Source organism: Anoplopoma fimbria, chromosome 8 (genome assembly GCF_027596085.1).
Source record: "Anoplopoma fimbria isolate UVic2021 breed Golden Eagle Sablefish chromosome 8, Afim_UVic_2022, whole genome shotgun sequence".
Lineage (NCBI taxonomy): Eukaryota > Metazoa > Chordata > Actinopteri > Perciformes > Anoplopomatidae > Anoplopoma > Anoplopoma fimbria.
Window position 1 is genome coordinate 15,216,078 of NC_072456.1, and position 15,408 is coordinate 15,231,485.

General features: G+C 43.5%; 1 protein-coding gene across 1 annotated transcript in view; it reads right to left on the reverse strand.

Moving 5' to 3' along the window:
- nr5a2 (nuclear receptor subfamily 5, group A, member 2) overlaps positions 1-15,408 on the reverse strand; it is a 68,425-nt gene that overhangs the window by 41,029 nt on the left and 11,988 nt on the right. The window contains exon 4 of the mRNA XM_054602333.1: positions 10,744-11,453. Coding sequence (XP_054458308.1) covers positions 10,744-11,453 — 710 coding nt within the window. The remainder of the gene's footprint in view (positions 1-10,743; positions 11,454-15,408) is intronic.

The window sequence follows — 15,408 nt, forward strand, 5'->3', positions numbered from 1 at the left end:
AAGACTGCGGCAGCCACACCTCGGCCCCTCTGACCTCCAGGAAACTCTATAGCCAGGAGCTATTTAGAAGCGAAATGCCGGCACTTCTGTCTGTATATTTACCACTCGCCTGACAACATATCGGCACCCCTCAGCCACAGAGCCCGTCGGCAGATAACAATACTTTTTTACGAGGATCACTTCTAATTTGTCCTTTGCTGCTGCAAACTGTGAGCACCACAGTTTTCGTCTTGCAGAGTTTTTCTGATGGGAGGCACTTTTGAAAAGGTTCCTGCGTAAACTTTAACACGGCTCATAGCTATAAGCACAGCAGAGGGGGGGGAGTTGCTTTGTGTGTGTTTGCACGCTGTTGAGTTGATATTTTTTTAGCAGCCCGGCTAACTAAATCAAGTCCCCATATCCACTTTGTTTACCTATTTTCTTTGTCTTTCATTCCCACTTCCGCTCCACCTTTCAATCACTCTTGCTCTCTCTGTCTCTCTCTCTCTCTCTCTCTCTCTCTCTCTCTCTCTCTATCCCTGCTGATTTGACTGACTGTTTCCAACTTGTGGAAAAAAAACAACCCTGATCGTTCGGGGCCACCGAGGCAAACAGCAAAGCCTAGTAACCTGCGTCACCGTCTTAACAAGCAGCGTGACCTGCCAATAAAAAAGGCTTTTACCCTGATCGTCCTCAAACAAGACTTAAACACGACCTGCTCTTTCTCCCGCCGAATGCCCAAAGTGCTCGCAAATGTGAATCAGGCTTGAAAATGAAAAACTGCGGAAGAGGTGGAGGCATTTTTTTTTTTTGCTTTTCTTTGCCGGTTCATCAGCAGTGGTTTGTAGAGGAGGGTGAGATGGAGAAAGGCATTGATAGATGGAAGTTATAAAAAAACCCACTTCTCTTCTACAGGTTTAGGACGGTGTAGACACTTGATTCATCGGTCAACAGTTACATGTCTTGTCAGTGTCCAAGTGTGCTCCCTTCCTGTTCTCACATATTGAGTGAGGATTCCAGCTAAATGTTGAAACAGTGAAAACATTTCTCTGAGCGAGGATGAAGAAGCTACAAGGAAGAGGAAATGTTCTTGAGGACAGTTGAGTCCATCATTGCCCGGAGCTCTGTAAACTTGTACTTCATGACAGCCTTTCATCCCTCATCAAAGCAACAAGTAGATGAGCAGACTCTGTGCATGCTAAACCTCCTAACCCCCGTCGTCTCCTTGTAGCTGCCGCTCCTCTGGGACGGGCGACTCTAAATCTTCTCTTTTAACAAGTTTCCTGTTCTTCCTTCCGGCTTTTTCTGCAGTCCCCTGGGGTTGAACCTACGGGACCATTCCTGTGTTTGGGAAGCTCATTCTACAACCATCAGGGGATGTGAGGAGGACATTGGAAAATTAGATTTTTGTCAGATCAGTTGTCGCCTGCCATCACAGCCAAAGGATGGCAGATGCTAGTGGAAAATGCAGACTTTGGAAATGCCAGGATATGAATACTGATGTAGCAACAAAAAAAAACATTACACCATAAGAGCTTCCGCTAAACACATGTCTGCAGTTGCTATCTTGTCATGTTGCACACAGAGGAATAAGAACTCTTTCAAATACCAGAGTCTCTCTGAGACGCATACATTTGAATGCATGTTGTCCAACCTGTAGCTGTCCGGATAGAAAACAGACTCTGTTATGTCTGATGCGTGCTGTTATTTGACTGACCACACACTGTATCTTTAAAACAGATCCTAAACCGACTTTTTTCCATTTCGTATCGTATTATTGAAAAAAAAAAGAAAAAAAAAAGGGGGTGGGGGGTTTACAGTATTTATGAAAAAGAAAGAGTGATGTCTTGAGCAATGGTCAATAATTTATGAATGAAAAGAGGCTTTTGTGAAACCGGCCCCCTCTCCCTCTCCCTCCCCCGCACCCCCTCTCCCCCTAACTCCTGCTCCTTCCCAGTGCTACTGATCAAACAGATATTGTTACCACTAAAATAGCAACTTAAAAAAACACACACACACACACACACAGGCGGCTGTAAGACCTGCCTGCAGCCGGGGAGAAAGACTGACAGCCGGGAGGGGGTGAGGAAGGCTGGAGATAAAGAAGGGGGTGAGAGAAGCAAAGAAAGAAAGAAAGAGAGGAATAGAAAGAGAGAGAGAAAAGTCTCCTGACTAGAACAACAGAATTTCTACATAAGTGTGTGTTAGGAAGGACAATACTGTATGTGTATTTATGTGTGTGTTTTGGGGTGTTGGGGTGTTGGGGGGGCGTGTCATCTATCACTGGACAAATGCTGGGCCGGGGGTGTCGGTGGAGGCGAGGGGGGGGGGGGGGTTGTCGGCCAGAATGGTGCTGCTCCTCAAATGAAATAATATATCTTTGAAAGCCTACGCCCCGCGCCGGGCCCCGGGCCCATATATCAAGCCCAAGAGCGTCTGGTGGATCCGCTCCAGGCCCATTAACCTTCCACCTGTTCTCCCTTACACCCCCAGTCCCCCACCTACCGGACCTCTTTTCACCCCACCACACCCTCCCTTGTTGTCCTTCACCATGCCCCCCCCCTCCTCCTCCTCCTCCTCCTCGTGCCCTTGGTTGTTGCCTCTAGCAGCCCCTTGTTCATCTTCCTATTTAACCCCCCCCCCCCCACCCCCCCACCCACCCCAACCTTCCTCTCTTCCTCGTTTCTCTCTTTCTGTCCTTCTCTGGCTGTCCCTCATTATCTCATTCTCATGTTCTCTCTCTCTCTCTCTCTCTCTGTCTCTTTCCATCTCTCTTTATCTCTCATGGTCAACTCTTCTTTTTCTCCCTCCCTCTTTGCTGCGATATCTCTGTCTCTAACTCCATCTCCGACTCTGTCCTCTCTTTCTCTCATGGTCACTCTCTCACTCTAAATCATTCACTCTGTTTCTCTTTCTTTCTGTGCCGCTCAGTTTCAATCTCAGTCACATTCTTTGCTCTTCGCTCTCTTTACTTAATCTGTAACTCATTTGAACTCCCCATATATTTATGTGCCTTGTTCTTTCCCCGTCCTACCCTGCACCTTCTTTCTTCCTAACTAAGGTAAAGCAAGCAAGCTATGAGGTGTGAGTGTGAGTGTGTGTGTGTGTGTGTGTGTGTGTGTGTGTGTGTGTGTGTGTGTGTGTGTGTGTGTGTGTGTGTGTGCGTGCGTGCGTGCGTGTGCGTGTGTTGGTTGTTGGTTGGGGGGGGTGCAACACAGCCTGCCGAATAATTCAAATGCAATGGACCAGGGACACAGTTACAAATCTCTGCCAACTGCGTGCGGCCGCCAACCCCATCACGCTTGCAGTTTGTCAGGATTGGGGTGTCGGGAGGGGAGGTTGTTGCGGGGGGGGATCGTTGACCTCTATGACAAGATAGGCATTGCAGCCTAAGGCTCTGAATCTGTGTGTGTATGTGTGTGTGTGTGTGTGTGTGTGTGTGTGTGTGTGTGTGTGTGTGTGTGTGTGTGTGTGTGTGTGTAGAAGGTGGTAAAGATATAGCACTTCCCAGGGTTCACAGATCACGCCTAAAACGGCTTATTAATTTCCACTCAGTTATGGAGTGTGAAGAAAAAAAGAAAAGGTACATTCAGCGGTCAAAGCAGGGCAGGAGCAATACACTCCCCTATCCAACACACACACACACACACACACACACACACACACACACACACACACACACACACACACACACACACACACACACACACACACACACACACACACACACACACACACAAAAACATGCGCACACACACCCTTGGTTGCACCTTGGAAATTAAACTGCTCCTGGATAGGTCATGTAAAAAAGGTGTGTGTGTGTGTGTGTATATATGAGGAGCATAACCAAGACTGTAGAAAAAAAACCGTCCAGTCTGAACTGGGCGGGAGGGTGGTGTAACTTTAATTTCACCAAAGTAAATTCATGTAATATTTATAGATGTAGATAGAGGGAAGGTGAAGAAGGGGTGAAATTATGCAGCAGGGCAGAGTGTGGCGCATCAGAGGATCTTACATTATTCACTCAGGTAAATCCATAAGTGGAGAATATTCAGGTGTGAGACGTGAACATCAACCCTGTTCTTGCCCCTAACCCAGGGATCTGTCATACTGCCTGATTGACTGACACGAAGCCGCTTAGAGGGGTCGAATAAACGGGTGAGAAAGAGTCTGTGCTGTAAATAATTCTACTGCTTAAAATGCTCGTGGATTTGTTTTGAATTTTGTTTTTAAGACCTTTTTGAAGTTTGAGTTTGTAGAGAATTAATGACCAGGACCTTTCTGAAAATATCTGACTGCCACGGATGGTGCACAGATATGACATGTTTTGTAAACTCTTGATTTGGTTGAATGTATTAGTTTATCGTTCATGATATTGTGATTGTTGTGCTGAAAAAGATAAAATATAACATTTCTAAATAAAAGGAATATATATCAGAAAATACTTTTTTGATGGAAAAACTGTTCACATTTTATTCAAATAAAAGCGAAATTGTAGTTTTACAATATATATAGACTGTCTATATATTTAGTATTCTATATATATTTCTGTGTGTAAATATTACAGATCTTGTTCCATGTTTCCATCTTGTTCCATGTGGATTACCTCACCCCCTTCCTGTCCCTTTGCCCTTCCTGTTGCCTTTCTTTAACTCTTATCTCTCTTTCTCTTTGCTTTTACATTCTGTCTTTTACCATCCTTCTCTCCTTCATCACATCACCTTTCATATTTTCTCCCTGCCTTACTTCTTCCTCTTTGTTATTCCCTCTCCTTTCCTTCCCTCTCCACATTCCTCCTCCACTCATCCCCTCTCTCATCTCCCCTCTTTGTTTCACCTCTGTTCTCCTCGCCTGTCCTTTCCTTTCCCCAGCCATCTGTTTATCCAATATGGCCGTCCCATCTCAGCTGGGAGCTTTCCCAGGGAACAAGACTTCTAATACAGTTCCTCCTCAACTTAATGGCCCTCAGTTCTGCTTTTGCCATTCCCGCTACATGCAGAGAGACAAAATAAGAAAAAAAAAAACTGAAAGAGACAGAGAAGCACAAAAACCTGTCTGGTTCCCCCAAAAAACAGTCCCCAGATGACTAAAATAAACAGTGAAGCCACATTTCAAAACGCCACAGCTATTTTCCTCCCTGCTCCACTTTTATCAGGTGGACGGACTAAATATATGTATAATGTTACACTGCATTTGTCTCAAGACAGATTCTAAACAACATGTCATCTCTTGTTACTCTGAAGTAAACATTTAGTAAGTAGAAGAAAGGTGACGCTTTTCCTTCACAACTGCTTCAACCCTCTTTGAAATGTTGTGAAATACTTCTCAAACTGGGCAGTTTTGTTGAGGCTCAATTCTTTTTGAGGCTGCAGTTTGATTTTTAACTATTCTATTCATGCAAACACTGTTCCTGTTTTGAGTTGTAATTATTTCCAGACTGTTTTACATTGTTTAAATCATCTGTGGTGCACCTGCAATTTTTGCAGAATCAAGAATGAAAGAAAATAAAGTTGGTTTATCGCTTTAAAGACAAAACAATGTTGCCAGGCCTCATTTGTTGACAGTAGATGTCACACACTGTTAACTGGTATTTGGCAGTTCTACCAAAACCATTTACCAACATTTGTTCCTGGGAAGAAATGAGCGTGCAAATGCCAGTGGGGATCATATTTGTTAAATAATCACAGCATCACCAGCGTAAGTGTCAGTCCGTCAGAATGGAGAAGCAAAGGTTTATCACACCATTGTTGCAGTTTAAAGACGTGTTCTTTTAGGGGAACGATCAAGGCTGCAGATTTAAATATGTTTTGTTTATGTCTGATGAGCTCTTTTCTGGGTGTTGTAAAAGCATCCTGGCAAATGTAGTAAATTACTACCTGAAGAAGTGATAGTACATGTGACCAAAGGGTGAGGTTAAATGGGGTATAGAAAGAAAGAATGTTTATGAGAATAACTCCTGGAAAACATGGATCATTTAATGGTAATGACAGCGTAGCGTATGTAAAGGTTTCTTTTTCGTTTTACTGTTGCCAAACAGTGAAATGTCTTTTGGACGTGGTCCCTCCTCTCTAGGTTAACTGTTGACAAGGAACACAAAAGTGCTCGCTGTCCCAACATCAGACAAACATTCTCTGCAGATAGGAAGGGGGGGTGGAGTGGTGTGGTGAAAAGGGAGTAGCGTTAGGAAGGTAAGATATAAACATATGAATCATCAATAGTCCCAATTGCCCTGCTAAAATCTCCCTCTCATTGTGTTTGGGTCGGGAGTCAGGCCAGCCATCCCGACACTGGAACAATGGAGGAGAGGGTAACAGTGGACCAGCAACAGTATGAGTCACCCTCACACCCTCACACACACACACACACACACACACACACACACACACACACACACACACACACACACACACACACACACACACACACACACACACACACAGTGTAAACGAACATCTCATATCTCATCTTATTTCATATTCAGCACAAACAGGAACATTAGAAGAGGTGTTTAAAGAAGACTGTGTTTATACTTTTTATTCCAAAGGTTCGAATATTTAAATTTTATTGGCCAGTTACCTAAACTATTTTAATTTTTAAAATGTTATAAATTATCTTAGTTGTGTCTTGTCCAAGGGCAGTTTATATATATATATATATATATATTTTTACATTATTGGCTTATTTACCGCACTTCACCGCTTTACTTTAATTTCTGTGTAAGTTATATATTTTTTACTAAGTACTGTTTTTTTTAATAATTCTGCTTCAGTCAGAGAAATCTTCATTTCCTAGAATGCCTTCCATAAAGTGGAACCTTACTGTTCCAATTTTACTTTTTTTAAATTTTAAATCAAGAAAACTCTTAAAACCCAGCATCCATTTGGCCGCATAAAATCAGTTTTACTGGAGCTACTGTCGATGGAGAAACTGCTATCAGGGATTTTTTTAACCTCCTAAGGACAAAATTAATGCAGGAAGTCAAGACCAACCATTGCCAGTAGCTGCCTTTTTAAAAACAGTTTTGAGTGGATTTATCCTTTAACACGCAACGTTGCCTTGATGACGGTTGCCACCAGAGCGGGCGGAGGGGTTCATGGCAGGACAGGAGAGGATGAGAAGGGGAGGGGTGGCAAAGTACCGGCCCTGTGCTAGCAAATGTCACTGACAGACAAACACATGCGTTTCCCCCTCAGAACGCACTCAAATGCTGGCCCAGTATAAACTCATACACTCATATACTGAGTTAAGCACTGCTAATATACTTTCATATGCAGTATACAAACTATGAAACACGTCCACAGATTTAAAAATACCCCAATACCTGTTGATAATTATATGTATCTGTACACCGTTATTTTAAAAATAAGTTTTAAAATGAAGCCGAACATCTGCAAAATGTAAATCGTTCAAAGATAAGGTTTAGAATTGCAATTTTCTTGGATCCCAATTTTTTTTTGGGGGGGAGGAATAAATAACAATTAAAAATGTCCCATAATAATTAACAACAATCAAATATTTCATTAAAAAATACTATCCATACATTAACAAAAACTGACCTAAATCTGCATCTGTAACAGCATTGATATCAGGGAAAATTCATACTGAAACTCTGATTAAAAACACAAACTAAGGCTAAGTAAACTAAGCAGGCGCATTGGAAAAAAATAGGCTTAGGTGCAAGTGCAATACCAGACATAAACACCCGCACAAACATACAATACACACACGCACCTGTCTTCAGCCTGCTCCGAATTTTATTAAAATAACCACAAATGATCGTGCGCTCAAACCTGCCAAAACCTTCCCTCATCACACCGGTAATTTTAATCTTAAAACCAGTGCACCAGACCTGAATTGTCGATGTGTTAAACCAATCAAACCTGGGGTTGGTTGGCGGTAACTTAAGACCCCACCCCATCTTCTCAAATCCAAGGTGTTAGAAATAAACGTCCCTCACGTCATACCTCGTTTCCAGTAAGAGAAAGAGAGAGGCGACATGCTGCTTTGGAAAAGAATTGGGAGAGCTCTTTAGAAGGTACTCATAATGGCTAAATATTTATGAGTCCTGTGACCGAGGCCAACTTATGGAAACTAAATCTTTAAACACTTTTTTTGGCAGACGCCTCTCACACACCCTCCCAGCTTGGCTCTATTACCGGAGAAATTCTTTTGTTCTTACGGCGCTAATAATAGAGAGAGGGGCTGTGCGTTATGTGTGAGCAGTGTCTGTGTCTTAATGTGGGTATGTGTGTGTGTGAGTGAGATGAAGGTGTATTTATAGCTTCCTGGAGCGCCACACTAGTCTTGTGACAAACCTTTAATTCTGCTCTGCATCCTGTCTCCCTGGTCCCAGGCTGGTCTTTAAATTCAATATTAAAAAGAGATGTCGGTCAGGTGGATTCAAAACAATGATACTTTAAAACAATGGAACACACTTTTTGTATCAAAGGAAATAAATCCTCTCACGTTAGAAATGTTTTGTCATGTTTGAACAGGACACGACCATTAGCCTGCATGTATTCCTATGTATGAACACACACAGGCACATAAACACATAAACAAAAGGAGACATATTAACAGGGAGATAGAGTGGAGATGGCAGAGGTCCTGGGTGGGTTTTTCTATTTAAATTGGTGTTGAACTGCAGTAGCAAACGCATAAGAGTGGGCAGCAGAACAGAATAGCAACACATTTACACACACACACACACACACACACACACACACACACACACACACACACACACACACACACACACACACACACACACACACACACACACACACACACACACACTGCACAGTACACACACTCTGCAATTATGATTGATAAATAGATTAAACATTAAAGCTCAGCTGAAAATACAACCTCTAAGGCAAACAATTTGAGGGAGATGTTTCAAAACCAAAAATGTATCACAACAATACCCACAATGGCAGTAAAAATGTGTTCAATATCAGTTTGGCTAGCTCACGGTTTGCTTATTCTCCTCACCATCACCAACACTAAGCCTTGCTCAGCAGTTCTCCCATGGTTACTAATGCGAAACAAGCAAAGAAGGACTTTTTCAATCCCCCTTGTGCTTTAGGTAGGTGGCTCTTCAGTTCAATTATCTCCCTCGTTGAAGTGAAATACGCCCCCACCTCCCCTAAACCTATCAGGCCTGCGCAACTGCAACTGTATTGAGCTCAGGTCATTTTCTACCTTTGTAACAGGCACCCAGCTCAATTACTATTCATTAGGCAAACATAATGACATTTCATTCAGCAGCAAATCAGGGAGTGAAAAACACAAGTGGGGGAGATAATTGAATTAGGACGAGAGTGTGAGAAACGGAGAGTTCAGAGTGGAGAAAGAATGATGGTTCAAAGTTAATGGGCAAACCATACACAATTATTCGCTGTGGCCACACCTTACGGCGAGCCTGTGTATGTATGCGTGTTTGTTTGTGTGTGTGTGTGTGTGTGTGGGTGAAGTACTGCACACCGCAGTTGAATGCAAATACAGATCTCGAAAAATGTCAATAGCGGGGACACGGCGTATGCTAAATGTCAACATGTGTTTTTCAAGGACTCTTTTCAGTGTTGTAATTGGCTCTATTTTTAATATTACATTTATCTCATTTGTTATTTTCCCCTTTGAAAACAAAATACTATGAAATATTTGGAAGGGAATTTTTGCAACAGGCCCAGGCCCATGAATATGCAGCTGAGCCTTTGGCGATGCAGTGCGAAACAAACAGACAAAAGGAGTCAGACAACAGGAAGAAAAACAGGTGAGGCACAGACTAATCAAACGCCTTTCATGTCGCTCCGAACATTAACCTTCATTGAGAGCAAATGAAGCTGCGAGCGCACAAACACTCCCTTGGGCTCTGTGATGAATAAGCACGAATTATCACAGTTTTACAGTGAGGCGTTAGTGGACGGTTACTATTGGTCAGTTGGGATTGACGGAGAGCACAGTGTTTACCAAGCTCAGATTTAGTTGATTTAATAGACTCTGCAGATGACGTATACCGAGTGAAAATGCCTTTAAAAGAATGTCCATCACAAATAACTGAAGGTTAAAAAAAAAAATTCCTTTCATTGTGACTCTATTCTCTGGGTGATTTAGTCAGCTCTCTGACTTTTTTTTTTAACAATATGCTAATAACCGACATCTCTTATCATCACAGAGTGTGTGCCCACTTAGATCAGAAGGATATTTCAAGGGGAGATGGGCGGTATGCAGTATTCACATAAAGCCCTCAGAATAGGACCCCGTTAGTATGAAAAGTGCCTGAAGCTTGTAGTCACAGTTTTTGCAACCCATCGCCATAATGTGTCACACACAGGGTAAATGTGGCTGGCTGCTGTATTTTGATCAGGCAGTGGGACCGACAGAGGTGGCAGCTACGAGCAGACAACCCCCCCCCCCCCCACACACACACACATCCCTGTGTACCCTGTATTAGTGTTGAGCTAGTGCATAAAAGGGGAAGATTAAAGGCCTACTGAATATAAAGGATTGAGCACACGACGTTCATGAACTGTGTAAAGTACTGTCAATTATGGATGACAAAGTGGTGAAATAGCATTGAAACAAAATGCAGGGTGATTTATTGAAGGCCTGCAGAGTATCTGCAAATAGAATTAAAGATTAAATAGTAGCATGCTCATAATTAATAGGAATGCTGGCCAAAAGCATGAAAATAAGGTTGTAAAAGATAACTCGGATATATATAACCAAATCCCTCTCATCAAATGGATCGTGTCAACCTACCTTGAGTTCACGGAAGAAGATGCTGCTGCGTGCCCACTCCACGATGGAGAAGAGCGTCTGGTCAGCCATCTTGCACATGAGGCCGAAGGTGTTGAGCTTCTCGTGTTTGCCTCGGCTGGCCTGCTCCTGCTGCAGGTAGGCCATGATCTTGGCCTGAACCTGTGGCTCATCTGGCTCACACTTGAGCAGCTCCACGATCAAGTGAGGGAAGCTGGGCGGCGAGCCGGTCTGGTAGGCGTCGACGTAGGCGTAGCCCATGATGGACTCCGGCGAGCTGGTGTACGGGTCTGGGTACTCAGACTTGATGGTTCGCGTGCCCTGGAAGTGTCCATAGGCCGCCTGGTAGCCCTGCAGGCTGCCGGCGTGCGGCGGCATTGTCATGCTGACCGGCGAAGTGACAAATGGACTGCGGTCGTAGTCTGTGGGGGGCAGGGCGGTGGCATGATGATGGTGGTGGTGGTGGTGGTGACCTGTGTGGTGGCCCGGGTGGTGGCTCAGCGGAAGGCCCTTGGAGGCGGCCGAGTGGATGTTCTGGATGGCCGAGGAGATGGTGAGGTCGGTGGGCACTGCTTGCATCACCTGAGTCATGGCCTCAATCTTCAGGCCGTTGGCTCGGATCAACGCCTTCTTTTGCTGCTTGAGGGCCCGGTCACGTTTGTACATCGGGCCAAACTTGTTGCGACCGCCACGCATGCGGTCCGCCCGCACAGCTGACAGACAGATGGAAGGAGAGATGAAAAAGGAGACAAGAAGGAAGAGGGAAATATTAGCTCCTCAATATGTAAATCTTTTGTCTTGAATGCACTCATTCTTGACAATGTTCATGCAAGAACGCACGATTATTACTAACAAAGTTAGCATTTTATCCACAATTAGGAATCTCGTTGGTCTGGGATTGCAGGTGACTGACTTAAGTTGACAAGAAAATGCTGAAAAATGCTTTCACATGTCAAATCCTCTCTATTATAGCAAACCTACGAGATTTGTCCATGTCTGTGTAAGCATGGTGTTATGGAAGTGAACTCCTCATTTGTAACTTGCATGTAGGGCAAAGGTTTGACTGTGGTGATTACACTTGACATTTACCTGTTGACTCGTAAACCCCACAGGTCTAACAGATAGTGTCGTTACTCATTGACCAGAGACACAAACTTCTATGAACCGCTCAGCTAAGTGATCATTGTACAGCTGGCTATCTCTGTCTGCCACTCAGGAAATGCACACTTCAAAAGCTAGATATCAGTGTAGACTCAAAGAAAGCTCTCTTTCTTCAATTTAGAAATACATGATTTAAAATGCTATCCAATTATTGCAATATCTAAAAACTTTAGAGTGTCACTGTCCATTAGCAGAAGCATTTTTCTTTGCAAAACCCCAAAGGCTAAAAAGAGTGACAATAAGCTCATAGTTTTTTTTTTCTTCGATGAACCAAACATGATGCCCCCTGCCTACCCCCTCAGTGCAGGATCCTGTGGTGAGGATCACAACGAGTCTGTGCTGTGGGTATTTCTAATGAACGAGATGGGCACACAGTGGACTGCTACGAGGGCCATGTGTGATCTGGCCGACTGCTGCCACGGGGAAGCTGCTCTGCTGTCTCCCAGTCGGGGGGCGCTGGTGTTAATTATTCATACTTAATTACCTCTTACCCTGACGAGGCTCGCCGGGCCCAGCGTGTAACGCACTAACGGTCGTCTGGGAGGCTAAGCAACAGAAAAACACTCCCTAATACCAGTTCTGTAGACTATAAGATATTATTTTAATTGTGTTCAATAAAATTAAAAAAACCACATATTTAACTGTATATGCAAATACATGTACACACATTTGCCCTGCTCATACATAGTCAATAGTCAGATAACGGGACAAGTCAGCCTGAGTCCATTCCAGCTTACGATGTCTTGACTTATGAATGAAAGAACAGAAGAAGAAAATTGAAGAGGGGGTGTTGAGAGGGTGAGTTTGGGGGTGAGGAGGGGCACACACACACACACACACACACACACACACACACTCGCACTCTCCTAGCTGCCTTGGGAGTGATTTTAATGACCTCCGTCACAAAAGTCTCACTGATCTTAGCTGAGAGGGGAGACACACACATACATACACACACCCACACACACACACACTCTCACATACTCACACCCACATGCTGACTCCTTCTTGTACACTCTCAGGGAAAACACAGGCACACACATGGAAAGCATCACACACTGGTCCAGATCACACAGAGAGAGATAGTAGCAGGCCCGACGCTTGGCCACCTCTGAGACAACTCAAATGGTATGCAATTTATACACACACACACACACACACACACACACACACACACACACACACACACACACACACACACACACACACACACACACACACACACACACACACACACACACACAAAATCATTGCCCAACACACTTAAGGTCAACCCCACTACCCTCTCAACGAGGCCCGGAGATTATCATGACCGTTAAAAAATTGATCACACATCAATTGAAAAAAAATATGGAATCAGGAGCCGTCAAATGTATCCATTATACATTATTGTAGGGCGACTTTAACTATTAATGATTTCTCCACAACAGCGTACTGTGATTAATGAGCTGAGAAACTAATAGTTGGTCCTACTGGGAAAACAAAATTAGGCCGTGACTGCCTTCTTGGCTGCCTCGGACCCGGGGACCCACATCATCATGAATATCACACAAACACACACAGATTCTTTGTCTCTAATTAAACAAGGTAATTTGCATGCATGTAACACGGATTAATATGGAAGGGGGAGGGGAAGAGAGGAGGAGGACAGTGTATGTGTGAGTGTTGGGGGAGTAGATGAATGTGTGCGTTTGACTGAGGTGGAGACATGTTAACGGGTTAGATGCTTCAGTTTGCAAGTTATATGACACCGTAGCTTCAGAAGGTTACAAGGTTAAAAAACATAGTAGTGTGGTAGTAATTTGTAAATGTTTTCATGCATGAAATGAGAAAAGAAAACATTTTAACACAACAACGTAATTGAATTTCCCTTTCATAAAAGTGTGTGTCCACACTTAAACTCACTGCTAGGTTTCTGTGATGTGTTTGATGTTTGTGGTGTGTCTGGCACAAACAACACAAACTGAATAGATAGCTTGACAGTGACAGCCACCACTGCTGAACAGGCAAACAAGAAAGACAGCCATCTACAGAAATGAAACAAAGTTCATCCACAGCAAGAAAAAATGACTACAGCACTGCACACTCAGCTTGATTGACAGGAATTGTCTGGAAAGTGCAGCTAGGAGTACTTAGCTCAGCGCAAAGGTAAAGGCCAAAAAAATACAGGACACATTTTTTATATATATTATATATATATATACAGAAAGTTATAAGGAAAAAAGTTTGGCTATATGAGAAGAAACTGTGGGTTAGCAGTGAGGCTTTGGGGTTAAAGCCAGGCTGAAAGGCTAAAAGGCTGACGCTGTCTTCCACTATGAATTCCCCCGACATACTGTCTGAGAGCACGTCCACACAAAAACATACTCGGGCACACACACACACACACACACACACACACACACACACACACACACACACACACACACACACACACACACACACACACACACACACACACACACATCCAGAATTTCAGAAACTGACCCAACCAAAGATCTGGTTCCTCTTTTCCCAAAAGTATCCAGCACCCCGTGTACACACCATCTCAAACATGTACGAACCCAAACAACCACACACACAAACACCATCTTTCGCACACACAAAATGTCCTTGCACACATAGCCCTAAACACACTGAAGCACATCACACACACACAACAGCCCTCAGCGCTTATATCCTCTGATTTATGGTTGTTTAATATACAGGAATATTAAGCGCGCGTAGGTGAGGATCCCTGTCGGCTGCCAGCATATTAATGGGTCCCGCGGAGCCTTGCTGACACCCTGTTTGTCATGTCGGGGCCCCGGCCCCTGCTCCGGATGCGCCCTATCCCATGCACACACATGAATACCTATGATACCTATGCATAAGTAATGGGACAGCTCCCTGGCTTCTAGCGCAGGTACTGGGAGGCTGATGGAAGACAAATCAGAGCGAGAAAGATGGAGACAGGGAGGAAATAAAAAGTGGACGGAGAGGGAGAGAGTTACAGTGAAGAATATACAAACATTCAGATGGTGTCGATAATTTGGACTGAATTGGCTCTTTAGAGGTTTGGCATTTATGGTAATTGATGAGTTTAGATCTGATGATGGGTTAACTGCATGAAAAAGATTTAAATTAAAAATCGCCCGACAAAATTCATACCTGAGGAAGCCTGTGTGAGTTTGAATTAAACAAAGATAAATATCTGAAATGCAGCATCTCAAAACTGTAAAGGAACCAGAGAGTAAAATAATCAGCATTTTATCAGTTGATGACAAAAGTCTCATTCAGTTCTTTGTTTTTGCTAAAATATTGTAATAATTTTGTATCATTTATTTATGTTGTGCCTGTCATCAACCTATGTTTTCAATGGTTGTTAAGAAAAAAAAGATATAACTTCTGCTTGGTTGAATAGCGCACAGTGGAAACAGAGTGTACAAATACCACTGTTACGCTCTGTCTTTAAGATGATACACAAGTGAAGGAAATATTAGGCAGCTCAGTGAAGCATGTGATGCA